At 34.2% G+C, this 17,997-nt stretch overlaps 1 protein-coding gene across 1 annotated transcript; it reads left to right on the top strand.

Moving 5' to 3' along the window:
- Nucleotides 1–13,517: 13,517 nt before the first annotated feature.
- Nucleotides 13,518–14,519, top strand: LOC308641755 (olfactory receptor 226; the record flags this gene model as incomplete). Its single annotated transcript, XM_081280364.1, has 1 exon — nucleotides 13,518–14,519. Exon 1 carries the CDS (start codon nucleotides 13,521–13,523, stop codon nucleotides 14,517–14,519), a length of 999 nt encoding a protein of 332 aa, XP_081136490.1. The 5' UTR covers nucleotides 13,518–13,520.
- Between the last annotated feature and the right edge of the window lie 3,478 nt (nucleotides 14,520–17,997).

The raw sequence follows: 17,997 nt of genomic DNA, 5'->3' as shown, positions 1-17,997 counted from the left end.
TAGTTTTTCTCAATATAAATTGAGTCTTTGTAATGTTCAAATGCAGCTTTTGTCTGCAGAAAACTTACTTAAATAGAATTTTTAATTTTTATTTTATTTATTATTTTTAATCTTTTCAACAAATCTTAAAATTTTATTACCTTATTTATAAATCTAGTAACTTTTTTTTACAACCTATTCTGTGGTTGAAGTTTTATTAAAACATCTGTTTAACATACCAAATTTTCTTAAAATTTATCTCATTTGCAAAATAAATTAACTAAAATTCTTTAGTAGTATTATTATACTTATTAACAGATTGATGGGATTCATTGGATATCTCTACATCTGCATACATTGTGCACTTCTTGCATCTAACCACCCTCCTTGTTTCCCCTTCCCCTCAATAGCCTTCCTAGTTTCTGTTTCCTTCCTTTGACTTTTCCCATCTAGTGACCACTACTATGTTCTGTTGTTGACTATACAGGATTTGTAATCCCACAGCAGATTTTCTCATAAATATAAATGTGCCAAAGGGAAGAATAAAAATCCTGTAAAGTATTTCTTAATATTTCAGCAATTATTATAAATATGATTAATTAAACTTTTAAATGTAGTAAATAAAAGAATATTAAATATTCAAATTCTCTTGGAAAAAAAATCAACTCAAATCTTTAAACTCAAGAGAAAGATGGCCAAATATATCAAATCACTAAATAAATCTCCAACTCCTATATTCAAAGAAAATGACTCTCAAGTGGCAAGGAGCACAATTCAGTTCTAAAGCATTTGTAAGAGACACGACTAATTAGGACATCAAATTAAAGCAAAATGAAAAGATTAAGCAAGGAGGTTTTCCAGTTCATGATGACCATCTGAGAACACAAATTTATTGCTTTTATTTTCCAAAATCCTCATAAAAGAACTTAAACACTATAAAAATAATTACACTGTATTACCATAAAACAACAAATGAAAGGGAAAAAAAAAACATATTGGAGCTCACCATCATGTACACACCCAACACACACCTGCACAACCCCCAAACTAAAAGTAAATAGTGGAAAGGTCAGTAGAGTGGAGGGAAGGGAACAGAAAGAGGGAGGAAAGGAGAAAAAAGAGGAAGTACTGGGGACTGAATTAGAGCAAATTATATTTCATGCTTTTATAATTATGCCAAAATGAATCTTAATGTTATGTATAATCTTAATGTTATGTATAAAAAGAACCAATTTAAAAAAGAAATATGATAGTATATCAGTGCTGTGTAGGCCAATAAAAAAATACCTATACATAAACTAAAAAAAAAATGTTAATTTTAAGAATAAACTAGAGTGGGCTAGAGTTGTGGCTCAGTGGTAGAGCACTTGTCTAGCATGTGTGAGGCACTGGGTTGGATTCTCCACACTGCATATAAATTAGTTAATTAAATAAGGATCCATCAACAACTAAAAATCTAATAAAAAATAAATTATAAAAAATAAATGAAAGTGTGTAGAAAATGTCATTTGAAGTAAAAATACAAAATCAGCTCTATGTTGTTTGCAACACAAACACACAAATTAAGTGGTGTTTGAAAATACAGGGAGCAAAAGCTATTGTATAAAAATTTTATTGATAGTTCCAGAACGTCTATTATTAATATCAATGTAAAATATGTATTTTTAAGTGAAAGAACCTTTAATAAGACAGCAATTATGTTAATTAATTAAAAAATCTAAAAATTAGATGCAAATATGATTTGTTTTTATTCAATGAAGCAATATTAAATGTTTGAAATATGATTTTAAGGAGAAATATATGCACCACAATAGGTTTTAGGCATTTTGTGGATACAAAGATAATTAACTTAGAACAACTGACTATGATAAATGAGTTTACTTTAGTAGAAAAATAGAATTTGCTCTCTGGATACTGGGCACCCCTAATCCCCAAATCCAAAATCCAAAATGCCCCCAAATCTAACGTGTTTTAAGTACTGGCATGTGACAAGTGAAAAGTTTCCTACTTGGCTTCATTTGACAGGTTACAGTCAAAATGCAGGTGTACTAAAAATATTGTATGAAATTTCCTCCAGGCTATGGGTCAAAGGCATGTATGAAATATAAATGAATTTCATATTTACACTTGAGTCTTATCCCCAAGATTATGTATGTATAAATATTCCAAAATTCCAAAAAAATCCAAAATCTGAAATGCTTCTTGTTCTAAGCATTTTTGATAAACAATACTTAACCTATATACAATTGTTTCCCCCACAACAAATAAACAAATTTAATAAAGTTAAAAACTTTCCAAAGATAAAAATTGAACAGACCACAAAGCAAATAAATAACACATGAAATAATAAAGTTTTGGTGACTTACAACTGGAAACTGTTTCATTTAATTTGCCCCTGGATCATAGATAAACTTCAAAATTATCTTTTGTAAGGCTAATTAGATAATAATTAAAATAATAGTAATTTAAACAACTAAAATATTTTTTGACAATATCAACCAATGGGGAATTTTGAAGTAAACTCCTTCACAATAATTTTACTTCTTTGGAAATACTTAATCAAAAAAGGATTTATAAGCTCTCATTAATGCCAAACCCCCCCCCCCAAAAAAATGGCACTATCAATGAGCTTCTCTTTTAAAGATCTGAGAACACCTTGGCACATAGCATTTTCCAGTAGATGAAACCTAAAAGAAGCAAAGGAAGTTTAGGATGAGTATATATATATATAATTATTTTCACTTAATTGGTAAATTTTTTTAAAGAAAACAATTCTTCAAGAAAATAAATTTGCCCTCACAACTTCTTATATGAATTACAGTAGATGGGGTAGAGAGAGAAGATGGGATGGGAGGGGAGGGGAGGGGAGGGGGGATAGTAGGGGATAGGAAAGGTAGCAGAATACAACAATTACTAATAGGGCATTATGTAAAATTGTGGATGTGTAACCGACGTGATTCTGCAATCTGCATTTGGGGTAAAATTGGGGGTTCATAACCCACTTCAATCTAATGTATGAAATATGATATGTCAAGAGCTTTGTAACGTGAACAACCAATAAAAAAAAAGAAAATAAATTTGACATTATTTGCTGTTATGACTCTTAAAAGTTCATTAGCATTTGGTAGTTAAAAATGATATGAAATGATGTCCTATCCCCTCTCACACCACCTTCTTTCCCTTATTTTGCTCTAGCTTCCACATATGAGAGAAAACATTCAGATCTTGATTTCTGAGTCTGGCTTATTGCACTTAGCATGATGTTATCCAGTTCCATACATTTACCAGCCCATAACATTATTTAATTATTCTTGATGCCTGATTAGTTTAGTTCAGTGGAGTAGAGGAACAAGAGGGAAGAAGGAAAGAAGACAAAGGGGTAGAAATATGAAACAAATTTAACAATATCATGTTATATACATATATAAATGCAAAAAAATTCACCTTGTGTATATATGGAAAATATCAATAAAAATAAATAAATAAAGGAATTAAAGGAAGATCAATAGAGGAGACAGAATAGGGGGAAGGAGGAGAGAAGGGAAAGGGGGCAATGGTTTTGAAATTAAATTTCTTGCTCATTTTGTCAAAATGAGCCCAAATACTATATATAATTATAATGTTCGAATAAAAAGTGATATGAAATATACTCAGATATTTTACAATATATAAAAATGATTAATATAAAAATACTCAGATATTTTACTAATTTATAAAAATGACTAATATGAAAATTAATGATAATTTAAAACTATATCTATTGTTATAAATTTGTCAATAGTAGATTTGTAATGTTTTTCTTAAGATACGTTATAAACAAATTATGTAAAGCCAATCTGAATGAAACCTAAAACGAGTAAAAATAATCATTTTATTTTTATTCTTTTTTGAATAATTTCTTAATCCATCAATACTTTTAGGCTTAATTTGCTAATCATAACACTCTCAAGTTCCATCCATTTTCCTGAAAATGACATAATAAAATCATTTTCATTCTTTACATTTGTTTTTCTATCTTCAATAAATTTGAAATATGAACAAATTTTATAATTCTTTGAGGAAGCATGAAGTAATTAAGATTTACTACAAACAAGAATAAGTGTTGGTGAGAAAGTGGGAAAAAAGGCACACTCATACATTGCTGGTGGGACTGCAAATTGGTGCAGCCAATGGTAGAAAGCAGTATGGAAAACTTGGAATGGAACCACCATTTGACCCAGTTATTCCATTCCTCGGTTTATACCCAAAGGATTTAAAAACAGCATACTATAGTGATGCAGCCACATCAATGTTTATAGCAGCACAATTCACAATAGCTAAATTGTGAAACCAACCTAGATATCATTCAGTAGATGAATGCATAAAGAAAATGTGGTATATATACACAATGGAATATTAGTCGGCATTAAAAGAGAATAAAATCATGGCATTTGCAGATAAATGGATGGAACTGGAGAATATAATGATAAGTAAAGTAAGCCAATCCCAAAAAAACAAATTCGAAATGTTTTCTCTGATATAAGGATGCTGATTCGTAATGGAGTTTGGGGTGCAGCATGGAGGAATAGACTTTAGATACTTTAGAAATTTAGATAGGGCAAAGGGGAGGGAGGGGAAAGGAGGGAAGTGGGGATAGGAAAGACGGTGAAGTGAGACAGACATCATTACCGTAAGTACATGTATGAAAACACAAATAGTGTGACTCTACTTTGTGTACAACCAGAGACGTGAAAAATTGTGCTCTATTTGTGTAATATAAATTGAATTGCATTCTGCTGTCATATGTAACAAATTAGAATAAATAAAATTTAAAAAAAGATTTACTAATTTTCCCATTATTTGCAAGGATCTATGAAAAAAATTCCAACGTTTCTTATAATTCTAAATGAGAATATGCTAGATTGTGTTGCAATAAGAAATTATCCCAACTTTTCAGGGCTTTCAAAACAAAGATTAATTTCTTACTCATAATACATATTAATTGTAGATTTATTAAAGTCTGTTCCATGTATTTGTCACTCTGAAACCAAAGATGATGAATAACATTATATGGAAAATTGTTAGCTTTATTAAAGAAGGTAAAAATTCCCTTGGAAAAGCACATTCTAGCTCTTACACATTGTACTCAGAATTCACACATCTGTGGCATCAAATGTAATTGATCAAATAAAGTCATATGTCAATAATGATGTCAATGAGAGGAATGTAAAAATCCTCCACCCAGATGGGTAATGAATACTTTGAACAAAATATAATATATGGTAATGTATCCATTATATGTACCAATAGTTACCTTACTTTTTATACTTGAAAGGCACTTCTTGTCAATAGCATATACTTAATCCAGGATGATAATCTAGGATGATAATTTCTGCCTATTAATTGGAATATTTAGTTTTCTAATTCTGGTTCAGTTTATGTGTTTGTGTCTAATGTCATTTTCTGTCTCTTTTGCTTCTTTCTTGGTATTTTAACTATCTCTGGAATTATTTGTTAGTTTGACTGTTTATGTGTTTCTTCTAGAGATTATAATGTGAATTCTTAACATACACCAGTCTACTTTAAAGTAATACTATAAGTTTTTCATATGTAATATGACATTTTTACACAAATAAACTTCTATTTCTTCTCTTTCTTTTGTGTTATTGCTTTTTACTTATGCATATTCTGTAAATTTCATGACATTATTGTTTTTGCTACAAAAGTTGATCATGAATTTTTACTGATTATGTCCACTAAGCACAACTAGAAACTGAACATTATATATAAAACAAACACAAGACTGAAAGATGGGAAAGAAAAAGCTGCCTTACCAGGGACCTTGTGAAACAAGGAATTAAATTATAGTAAGTTCCATGGGTTTGCAAAACAGAAATCTAGAAATGATATAGGTACAGACAAAAGAACTTTGACAAAAGTGTATTTTCTCTTGCCAACCAACCAAGAAGGGGGCAACCAGAAATATTTTGAATAACAACCACTGTATTCCTGCCGAATACAATAGGAAAAAAAAAAAAACCCTGTGGTATTATCCCTACCCTTACTAACAAAGGTTTAGTGGGGAGTCAAGACTTCTACCCTCCTGGAAAGTAATGAGCTTCTCTAATCAGAACCACCAGGTGTCAGTGGAGACCATATGGAGTACTTGAACTTCCACCCCCATTCTGTCCTTCTCTCTTCATTTGTTGTCAGAGGACGCTTGATGGAGAATCAGAACGTTCACCATCATCTAGTAGAAATGCGTGTTAGTGTATATCACATATGGAGCAATAACTGAGCTCTCTTACTCCTACCAGGACACTATCAGTGAAAGACTAGGGATTTGGACTTCCACTCCTTACCAGCTGTAATGAGAAATCCCACAGTTTTTAGGTCATTGGAGAGTGAATGATGAACCTGGGCTTCTAGCCCCACTTGCCCACTATCCCACTATCAATTTTGGAGCAATATCAAAGAAAGCCAGCTGAGATAGAAAGTTTACAATTCAAATGTAATAAGTGAATACCCATTATGTCTTGGTTTCAATAGAAAATTATCCAGGGGAAAAAAAAATCAAATCAAATGATAAAAAGATAACCAATAGATAATAACACTGAGATTATGGAATGTTAGAATTGTCTAATAAATATTTCAAAGCAATCATTACAAAAATACTTCAAAAAAGAATTAGGAACACATTGAAACAAATGACAAAATAGAAAATCCCAGAAAAGAAATAGAATATTAAAAAAGACACAAATGGAAATTTTAGAACTGAAAAATAAGATAACTGATATAAGTTCAGCAGATGGACTTCATAGGTGAATGGAGAGGAGAAGAGAATGTATCACCAAACTGGAAAACAGAACAATAGAAATCACCTAATCAGGACAACAGAAATTACCTAATCAAACAACAGAAAGAAAATAGACGGAATAAAATGAAACAGAGATCAAGCACTGCTGACTCTATATGACAAATCTTAATTTTCTTTTTTTTTAAAGAGAGAATGAGAGAGGGGGGAGGGGGGGAGAGAGAGAGAGAGAGAATTTTTAATATTTATTTTTTAGTTCTCGGCGGACACAACATCTTTGTTGGTATGTGGTGCTGAGGATCGAACCCGGGCCGCATGCATGCCAGGTGAGCGCACTACCACTTGAGCCACATCCCCAGCCCCGACAAATCTTAATTTTCAAGTTGTTAATATCTTAACAAAAAAAAGGAGCAAGAGAGTAGGACTTCAACAGGATCTAATCAACATTATAGGACAATCCTTCCAACAATAGCAGAATACATTTTTTTTCAAGTACCCATGAAAAATATAACAAGATAGACCATATCTTTGGCCACAAAACAAATCTCAACACATTTAAGAGAATAGAAATCATAAAACATATGTTCTTTAACCACAATAAATTAAAACTAATTTCTATGAGTTCGACTTTTTCAAATCCATCCACATTGTTGAAAATGATAGGATTTTGTCCTTTTTTTGAAGAGGGGGTGGGGAGAGAGAGAGAGAGACAGGGAGAGAGAGAAGTTTTTAATATTTATTTTTTAGTTTTTTTGGTGGACACAACATCTTTATTTTATTTTTATGTGGTGCTGAGGATCAAACCCAGTGCCCCACGCATGCCAGGTGAGTGCGCTACCGCTTGAGCCACATCCCCAGCCCCGATTTTGTCCTTCATAAAGGATTTTCAGACACTCAGCCTACATCTCTTGATACAGGACATGTGTTCACAGTATATGGCTTTTTCTATATATTGCTGAATTATGTTTTAATATTTTGTTTATATTAACAACAAATATTATCTATAATTTTTATTTTTGCCCTTTCTTCAATTTTTGTATCAGATTATAAAATGAAGTGGAAAGTTTTTTCTTTTTTCCTGTTTTCTGGAAGGGATTATGTAGTATTAGTGTTCTTTAAACACTTCTCTGGTGAACCATATAGGTCAAGATATTTCTTTTTTTTTTTAACTTGGTTCCGGGGATTGAACTCAGGGGCACGTGACCACTGAGCTACATCCCCAGCCCTATTTTGTATTTCATTTAGAGACAGGGTCTCACTGAGTTGTTTAGTGCCTTGCTTTTGCTGAGGCTGGCTTTGAACTCATGATCCTCCTGCCTCAACCTCCTGAGCCGTTGGGATTACAGGTGTGCGCCACAACGCCCAGCATCTTTTTAGAGCTTTTAGACTAAGCATTTATCTTTAATAATTATCAGACTTTTAAAATGGTCTACTTTATATTGGATGAATTGTAATAGTTTCTATTTTTAAAGAAATTGGTTGATTTCTTCTAAATTGTTAAAGTGGTGTGTGCAGAACTGTTCACAATATTCATTTACTATCCTTTTTATTTATTCAGAATTTATGTTGGTCCTATTATTCATCTGCTTCATTCCTTAAATTGATAATTTGTGTCTTCTTTTTTATTTGTAATCTTTTTAAAGGTTTGTCAAGTTTACTATTCTTTTCATAAAACCTGCTCTTTGTTTCATTAATTTTCTTTTTGTTTTTTTGTTTCTACTTTCATTGATTTCTGCTCTTTCATGATTTTTTTCTTCCTGTTTGCTTTGTGTTGATATTACTCTTCTTATTTTTCTAAGTTCTTAAAGTGTCAATTTCAGAATTTCCATTTTTCAGAAATGTGTATTTAGTTCCATAAAATTTTTCTTGGCATTGCTTTAGCTATGTCCCACAAAATTATGACTTTTATCCAATGATACTTTCATTTTCATTCAATGTACTTTAAAATCTTTTGAGATTGCTTCTATAATCCATTGATTACCTAGAAGACTGTTATTTAGGATCCAAATGCAAAGGAAACCACAAGACATCATTATACTCTTACCAAAAACACTAAAATTAAAAATAGTGACAATTTAAAATGATGACAAGGATGCACAAAACTGTATAATTCATACATTTCTGGCAGTGATGTAAGATGTGGTTACCACTCTAGAAAACAGTTTGAGAGTTTCTTTTAAAAAACTGATCACTTGATTAACATACGACTTAGTACTTGCACTCTATGCATTTATCCCAGAAAAATGAGAGCAAATGTTCATATGAAAACTGTATACAATGTTTATAGTAGCTTTATTCACAATAGCCCCACCTGAAAACAACCCAGATATTCTTCAACTGTTGTATATTTAAACTAAAGTATGTCCATAGCATAGGATGCTACTCAATAGTTAAGAAAAGTCAGATTGATAGAATCAATTGTTTTTAATTTTCTTTATGATTCTCCAGAAAATGTTGGAGAAAAAAAGCAAAATGCTGGGGGGAAAAGCCAATTCCAAAAGATTACATAGAGTATCCTTTTATAGCATTCCTAAAATGGCAACATATAAAAATAGAGAACAGATTAGTGGTTGCCAAAGGTAAATAAAAGGATAAGGGCAGGAGAGAAATGGGGCCCCCATCATAGTTCACACACTTTATGTCTTATAGCATTTACACCTCAGTGACTCTGTGAGGCACATAAATCTTATTACGTAGATTAGGAATCTAATGCTCAAAGAAGTTAAGTAAATTGCCCCAAATTATTTTACTGAGTTTCCCAAACATTTCACTTGTATCTCCTGCCTTGGAACCATCCCAAAGCATCAGAAGGAGGAGGAGGAAACAAAGGCCAAAGGAAGTTAAGTGCAAAATAAAGGGATCTTGCTTGGTTTGGCAGAGCTCTCTGACATGGACAAAGAGAAGGTGGAGTCTCTATATCTTTCTTTGCCCTGTGCTTTAACTGTCTTTTAAATACACTCCCTAAGTCCTCTGCTAACCAGTCTAGCCATCTCATCTAAAAGAGTGAGTAGATTCTATTATTTGCTGATTTCTCTCCAAGTGGTCAGTTCTCCCATGTTTTCTTTATTTTGCTCAATACTTTCATTTTCTTATTCCTCTCTACACCTAACAGAACTCTGAACTCGTATTAATATTGTCCAAATCTGGTCCATTCTATTGATACTCAGACCAATACACTTTCTTCATCTATTTCATTCATGTTCTTTATACCTATTCTGCCTGTTCTTCCTGTGTCCTTTATGATCTTCTATTACTAGTCCATTCTTTCCATATTCTATATCTTCACCTAATATTCTCTCATTGAATCTATAGTCTATACTGCGAGTCTTTCTCACACTAATACTATAACTATTATCTAGACAGTCCAATCTTCCTGCACTTAATCTAACATCCTCATGATTTTTTCTGGCACCTGAAGATTTACAATCAGTGTGTCTTTCCAAATCTGTCAAACTTTTTGGTAATCTATTGAAATTCTCCACTTGTGATCATTTCTACTCAAATCCTTTTTATATTCTGCCTTCATTATATTTCACTCCTGTTATTTGCAGTTCATCTCTTCTGTGCCTATTATACCTTTCTCTACTTTTCCATCCGCCCATGCATCCATATAGCCATTATAGTGTCTTTGCTAACTAAAGAAGACCCTCTAATAGGAAATACTGTCAGGAGAGATAGAGATACCAGTTAATAATCTATGTCTGCAGAATATGGATATTTTGGGAGGAGTGATAAATAAAGAATGAAAACATGAAAGATAAATATAAATTCCTGGGAGCAGGGTGAGTTTTGTTGATAGGGAAAAGTATATGTGCTGAGTCACTGAGTGAGAAAACATCATGGAATGTTTAGGGGAAAAAGTGGGCAATGACTGCTGTGGAACAGTTAAAGGAAACACATTTTGATGGCTTTTTGGAGGATTTCATAAGTGTTTGTCAATACTGGATGCCCTCATGGTCACTCCAGATATAAGTGGAAGAATAGAATGAGGAAGTTCAGTCTGGAGTAAGAAAGACAAGGTAAGAAAACTATTGAAATCACTAAGTTAAGAAATAGCAAGGACCTGGTATAAGGGTCTAGAGAAAAGGCAGTAGAAATAGGACAGGAGAAAGGAGACAGACCTGAGGGACAGTGAAACAGACAGTTTAGATAGGGTTTAGATTACTGTGGGTGGAATGTGGGGCAGGAGGAGGATGAGCATGAAATATCTAGGAAACTTCCAGGTCTCTGGCATAGGTGACTCCATGGAAACAAATGCCATTCATTGTGATAGAGGAATAATGGGTTTGGGAAGGATTTCTCTAGAATACATTTCATTTGAGAAACTCTAGTGACTTCTGGGAAATTATGTCCACTCCTTGTTTTATCAGTAACAATATATGGGGCCACTTCAACTACGTAGCTCCTCTTTTATATCTATCTGAGTAATGGCAGCAGTGATACAGCAAATAAAATGGTACTTAAGCTTTCACATTATTTAATGGGAGCAGTAATGAGAAGAAACTCACCCAAACTACAAAGGCAAAAGGAAAAGAAGAGTAACTGATGAGGGGATGCCACATGAGCCAGGACTTAAAGGCAAGTAGGAGTCAGTCATGCTCACGACACAGCAACATGAGCAGAGTTAGGTGGTGATAACATGTGCTTAGAGCTTCAGGGCTTACAAGACAATGGGGACTGTGGCAAAAATCAAAATTTTGGTGAAAGTAAGGGAAGATCAAGTATCTGTGGGTCTTGTTAAACAGTTCAAACATTATTATGTAGGTAATGAGGCACTGTGGACAGGTTTTAAGTAGAGGAGTAGAGGAAGGAGATTTGAGGTGTGGGGGTGAGATCACAGGCAGAGACACCAATTAGGAGTTCACCTGTGAAAGTTTTATTATTTTCAAGTTTGCAGAGCATCAAATGTTAAGGTAGTCTTCTGTTATCCTATTCTATTAAAGGATAAGTGGGCAGGTCTGAGGCCAAGGGGGTCAAAAGCCCAATGAATGGCATTCAAGTCAGTTATTGAGGAGAAAAGACCAAGGCTAAGGTCAAAAAGGACAATTGCAAGTTTGAGTTCCCACTTAGAAAGCTAGTGCATGATAGGGAGATGGACATGGCAGTGTAAGCTTTTATGTGTTAGAATATGAAGACACATTCCTACTACTAGATCATGAGCTTCCTAAACACTATTAACCCTGATGTACTACAAACTCATAATTTATGGATAATGTAGAACATCATTGATCCATTTAAATTTTGAAACAAATAATATTTGGATGAGGATGGTAAGAACAGAGGTGATGGGAAATGCAAGTCTCTCATACTGAGAGAAATGTCAAGGGCTCAAGTAACGACAACAGAGTATAAAGAGACGAGAATCTCAGGTATAAAATCACTAGCAGGTTAAAGTTTGATTTGCCAGCACATTTTGCTCCTAGTACCTCATAGAAGCTAAGAGTAAAGGTCTTCATAGGTCTAAGAGTAAAAGGAAAGAAAATTTGTGAGAGGAAATAGCACTGAGGTATTCAGCTGACTGTCTAGTCCATTCTTTCTAATCTGTGCACTCCTCTCAATTTATGATCATACAGGGGGTGGGGTGAAAAATAGTCATTTATTCAAATCAATCATCATGTGAAAATGCTAGCTTCTATTTCACATCAGGCCTAGAAAAAGTTGAAGTTCCAAAAGAGAAAAGTTTGTCTTTGATATCAAGATAAACAGAGAGTGGTCCACCAAATGTAAATTGGTCTTGAGGCTAAAAGAAAGTGCTCTACTCTCATTCCAAGAGAGTTAGCACAACTTTTATAACTGATGGGATTGTCAGTTCTTCTGTCATCTGGCATCTATTTCCTAGCCTGATTTTCCAGTGTGTCCCATGTCCTCCCCTTGAGTGCTGAGCTTTGTGGGACTTTCATCCTACAGTTGTTGTAACCTTTGGTGTTCTGCTTTGGTCTCTTTTCTTTGCAGGTAGGAACTGCTTGTCTAGCTGAATCCCAACAATTCCCTCTCCTATATGTGAATTTAGGATATATCTTACATTCCATCCTGCATATCACCTGAATATTTTAGAAGCACCAAGGTCCTAACTTCCTGGTCTCATTTCTTACCATCTATGTGACCTAGAGCATATCTCTTAATCTCTCTGTACTTCAGTTTCCCTAGGTATTAAGTGAGGCAATTACTCAGAGTAGTTGAAAGATTTTTCTGAAGATCAAATGAACTAATTCTGCAGTGCCTGCAATAATAATATACAGTAAATGCTCAGATGTGTTATATCGTATTGTCATTCCTCCACTGTGAAATTTATTTCCTCACAATAGAATCATAATCCAACTTATGACAAATTCTCACTTTAGGGCAACTGAGACTCACCATTTGGGTTTACTTTTATTTTATTTTGCTTATAAAAATTTATTACTACTGTATTTTCATTATCAAAATTGATGATCTTAATCATTCCCTCTTGCTTTTGTGTAGGACCAAAGAGAGACCTTGGGATCAACTAGCATCATCTTACTTGGTGTTTTTCAATACATGCTTCCAAAGTGCCAGAACCAACTTCTATTCTGTCTCCAAAACAAACCTATTTAGTTTTGTGCATGTTCGTGTTATCATATTTCTCAGCTCAGTGATTAATTATATGTACTCTATATACTGCATCTTATCAACACAAACCCATCAAGAGAAAAGCTAGATTCTTGAGGCTGCCTCTTGAAGACACTCTATTTCCATCTCCTGAAGAACTGTGGACAAAACTGACATCATGGAGCGGAGGAACCACAGTGGGAGAGTGAGTGAGTTTGTGTTGCTGGGCTTCCCAGCTCCTGTGCCTCTGCGGGCACTGTTGTTCTCCCTTTCTCTGCTGGCCTATGTGTTAGTGCTATCTGAAAACACCCTCATCATTGTGGCAATTAGGAACCATTCCACCCTTCACAAACCCATGTATTTTTTTCTGGCTAATATGTCCTTCCTAGAGATCTGGTATGTCACTGTCACTATTCCCAAGATGCTTGCTGGCTTCATTGGGTCCAGGCAGAATCATGGACAGATAATCTCCTTTGAGGGTTGCATGACCCAGCTTTACTTTTTCCTGGGCTTGGGCTGCACTGAGTGTGTCCTTCTTGCTGTTATGGCTTATGATCGCTATGTGGCCATCTGTCATCCTCTCCATTATGCTGTTATTGTGAGTGGTCAGCTGTGTGTACAGCTAGCTGCTCGCTCCTGGGCTGGAGGCTTCGGCATCTCCATGGTCAAAGTGTTTCTCATTTCTCGCCTTTCTTACTGTGGCCCCAACATCATCAACCACTTCTTCTGTGATGTCTCCCCATTGCTCAACCTTTCATGCACTGACATGTCCACAGCAGAACTTACAGACTTTGTTCTGGCCATTTTTATCCTGCTGGGACCACTCTCTGTCACTGGAGCTTCCTACATGGCCATCACTGGTGCTGTGATGCGCATCCCCTCCGCCGCCGGACGCCATAAAGCCTTTTCCACCTGTGCCTCTCACCTCACTGTTGTGGTCATCTTCTATGCAGCCAGTATCTTCATCTATGCCCGGCCTAAAGCACTCTCTGCTTTTGACACCAACAAGCTGGTCTCTGTACTCTATGCTGTCATTGTACCTTTGCTCAATCCCATCATCTACTGCTTGCGTAACCAAGAGGTCAAGAGGGCCCTACGTCGAACTCTTCACCTGTACCAGGGACAGGATGCTAACCTGAGGAAATCTGGCAGAGAAATGGTTAGAGGGGAAGTGTGAAGTCTGGTGAAACTGGGGTTGATATCTTCTATGAAGTCCTGTGGAGTTCCAGGGGCCAAAATTAGAGGTTAGCATTTCAAAGGAATCTCTGCAGAGAATACCTCCTATGATTAGTTTAGGAGAAGGAAGAGGAATGGATTGTAGGCCAGAAGTTAAATTTCTACAGGCCTTTTCTATAAATTACAAGCTAGAGGCTGGTCTAGTATTGTGTCCACTATTGAATTTACACAGTCCCACTTCTACCCAAGGAAGTACAGGCTTCCTTATGAAAATAAAACAGACTTTATCATGAGCTCTCATCTAACAGAGCCTACTGACTGTTACCTGTGAGGTAACAGAGATTCAGGAGGTGATCACTCTAGTGTGAGTTACAAAGAAAGGAGATAAGAAGCAGACATTTTGTGTTGACAACACATCATTTCCTAGACCACAGGGTTTCTAGTTTCATTTTTAATTTACCGAGGTCAGTGTCTACATTAAACTGGCGACTGAAAGCAACTTTCTTTCTTTCTTTTTTTTTAAACGAATCTTTTTTGTAGATGGACACAATACAATGCCTTTATTTTTATGTGGTGCTGAGAATCGAACCCCGGTCCCGCCCATGCTAAGTGAGCACTCTACCCGATGAGCCACAATCCCAGCCTGCAACTGTTTCTTTTATCTTCTGTATCCCTAGTTAGGCTATAGGCATCATGGAGGCAGGATCACATGTGCTTTACATGCCATTTTAATATGATGGCCCTCAACAGTATCTAATACATAATGGCTACGAATAAATATAATAAATAAATATAGCTTGGAGTCATGGAGGCAAGGAACATGTGTCACACATATAGATGAATTTGGTAGGCACAGGAACTAAACCCTTTACTAGGATATGGAAGGCTACAAATTGACTCAGTCTTGCTGAAAGGAAATATGAATATATATCACAAACTCTAAAAATATTGAAACCATTCTGATTCAAAAAGATTTGTGTAGATATTTTTATTTATGATGATAATAACATGGAAATACATTTAACTTTTACAAATAGGGAATTATTTAAGTGAATTAGAGACATTAAAAGGAATATTATGAAGATATGAAAATAATACAATCTAAATAGAATTAATGACAGAAAGACTGTTCTTAATATTCTCAATATGTGAAAAGGTTAGGCTACCTAACAGTATCAAAAGAATCAGCCTTATTTATTTGTTTAAACCTAAGTAGAAAGAATTTTAATAAATTATTGGTGATAGCTATGCAATGGACCTCTTATTCTTACAAATTACATCCTGTGGTAAAGCATTGTTTCCAACATATTTATTTAAATAAACATTTCTTAGTCAATAAGATCTATAATTTTATTTATCTGGATAGAAAGATAGTTGGAAGATATGTAATATAATTTTCAGAAATTTAGCTCCCTACTCTTTTGCCCAAGACCCAGAACCCTGAAGACAAAGAAGCTTCTATCTCCAATTATGGCATCTGATTATTGCTGTTTTTTTTTTTTTTTTTTTTTTTTTAGTTATATGCTGCTTAATAAAGTTTGTGAAAGGCTACTAGCAAGGATATTGGGCATTGTTTGCTAGTCTAGACTTACCACAAATTTTAAATAATAAATATATTTGTGCCAAAACTTTTATATAACCTTATAAGTGTCTTACAGTAAGTTTAAAGATGACTGGATATAAAGTTTATCAAAAGTCTACCCCAAACTGTCACCCCCTGAGCAAGTTTCTGAAGGGGATAATGATCTGGGAGGGGGGGTGTCCTTCTCTGGACATCACTATTATAGGTTTACTCTAGTTAATAGTACAAATGAGATGTTGGTTTTCTTCCTTGTGTTTTTCTTCATTTTCTGAGCCTTTTTATGATGAAACACATTACTTTTTCAAGTTAAAAAAATCTCTACTTTTGACTTGAAGTTTGAGTTTAAATACTTAAGGTATGGAAATAATATTTAGCATAGTGTCCTGAATATATTCATCTTTTGATAAAAAATGAATGAGAGGAGGTTTGTTTCTATGTGAACTATGACAAGATTGAGCCCTCTATTGACCTGGACTGAATTTCAATAGTTGTATGACCCTCATGGCTTGCACTGATTTTAAGGTCATAAAACCTCCTGAGGTTTTTCAAAACGAATCATTAAATCTGGTAAAGTTTTCTTCATTCTCCATTGATTTAACTTATTTCTCCCTTTAATGTAGATGTGGGACTTTGTTTTATTCCTGTTCCTTTTGGTCCTATTTATTTCAGACTATCTTTATAATCTGCCAATCTTTCAAATTGTCACATAGATAATGTAACTTTTGAGGAGGTCACTATTCTCTTGCATCAGTACAGGATGCAGAATTACTGGGTTGCTTAGAAAGGAGTGCTATTCAGCATTTCCAAAGGCAGCTAACATCTACAGGAAAGTGATAATCAGTATAGAGGATTTTTGTGCCCAAAATATTGGGTGGGGGCTGGGAAGTGGCTCAGTGGTAGTACACTTGCCTGGCATGCACAAGGGCCCAGGTTTAATCCCTAGTAACCTCCTTCAAGAAAAGTTGGGTGATTCCCACCAATGTTGAATAAAACCCTGCCTTTCAAATTTCGTCACAGCATGTTCTGATTCTCCTTTTGGTCTTTATTTTAAACTCTTGTTCATTACAAACCTTGTACACATAGATTTTTGTATTGCTATTACAATGTTTATTTTATATAAACAACCTAGTATCTTAACATTTGCCAACATTTAGCATTGTTAGCAAATATCCCCCAAAAACTTTCTGGATGAATAATATTTTAAATATAACAATCATCCTGCAGTTCTGAAAACCCTATTTCTGCTATTAAAAAACTATTGCAGTTATGAAATATGAGTAACAACTGTCAAATATTAGAGCAGAGGAGACTAAATTAACAAGATTCCTATGTGTAGTATAGTATATTGTGTTAGATCCTGAAACATAAAAAAAAAATTTAATGGAAAAATTTTAAAAATGAATAAAATGGTAAAATTTGAATAGTAGTAATATGCCAATTTTCATTTCTTAGGTTTGACAATTATACATGGAATGAAATAGGATTATATTAAGAGAAAGAGACTGAGGAATATATGAGACCTCTTTTTACAATCTTCGTATTTTTCTGTAAATCTATAATTCCAAAATAAAATATATATTAAAAGCACTACTAGTCTTTTTAGACCTAATAATTTAATAGAAGTTTGAATATTTGCAGTGGTTTCCACAAAATGAAATTATGCTGTGCTTTCCTGCTGTATATGCTGTGTATATACAGCTAACACTCTTTTCTTTTGTGAAGATATTTTAAAAAAATTTTTACCTGAAATTTTAATTCTCATGACATTTATTCATCAATATTTTTTTTAACTCAGCTAATTTATAAGAGAGAGTTAAAGAATAACCTACATCTGGTTAACTGCTTTATACATTTCTCACTCAAGCCAAGTATATCAGCTCTTTCAGAAAGCACTCTT

Source organism: Spermophilus citellus (assembly GCF_964194105.1).
Source record: "Spermophilus citellus genome assembly, chromosome: 2".
Taxonomy (NCBI): domain Eukaryota; kingdom Metazoa; phylum Chordata; class Mammalia; order Rodentia; family Sciuridae; genus Spermophilus; species Spermophilus citellus.
Note: the sequence above shows the minus strand (reverse complement) of the source record. Positions and strands in the feature narration are given on the sequence as shown.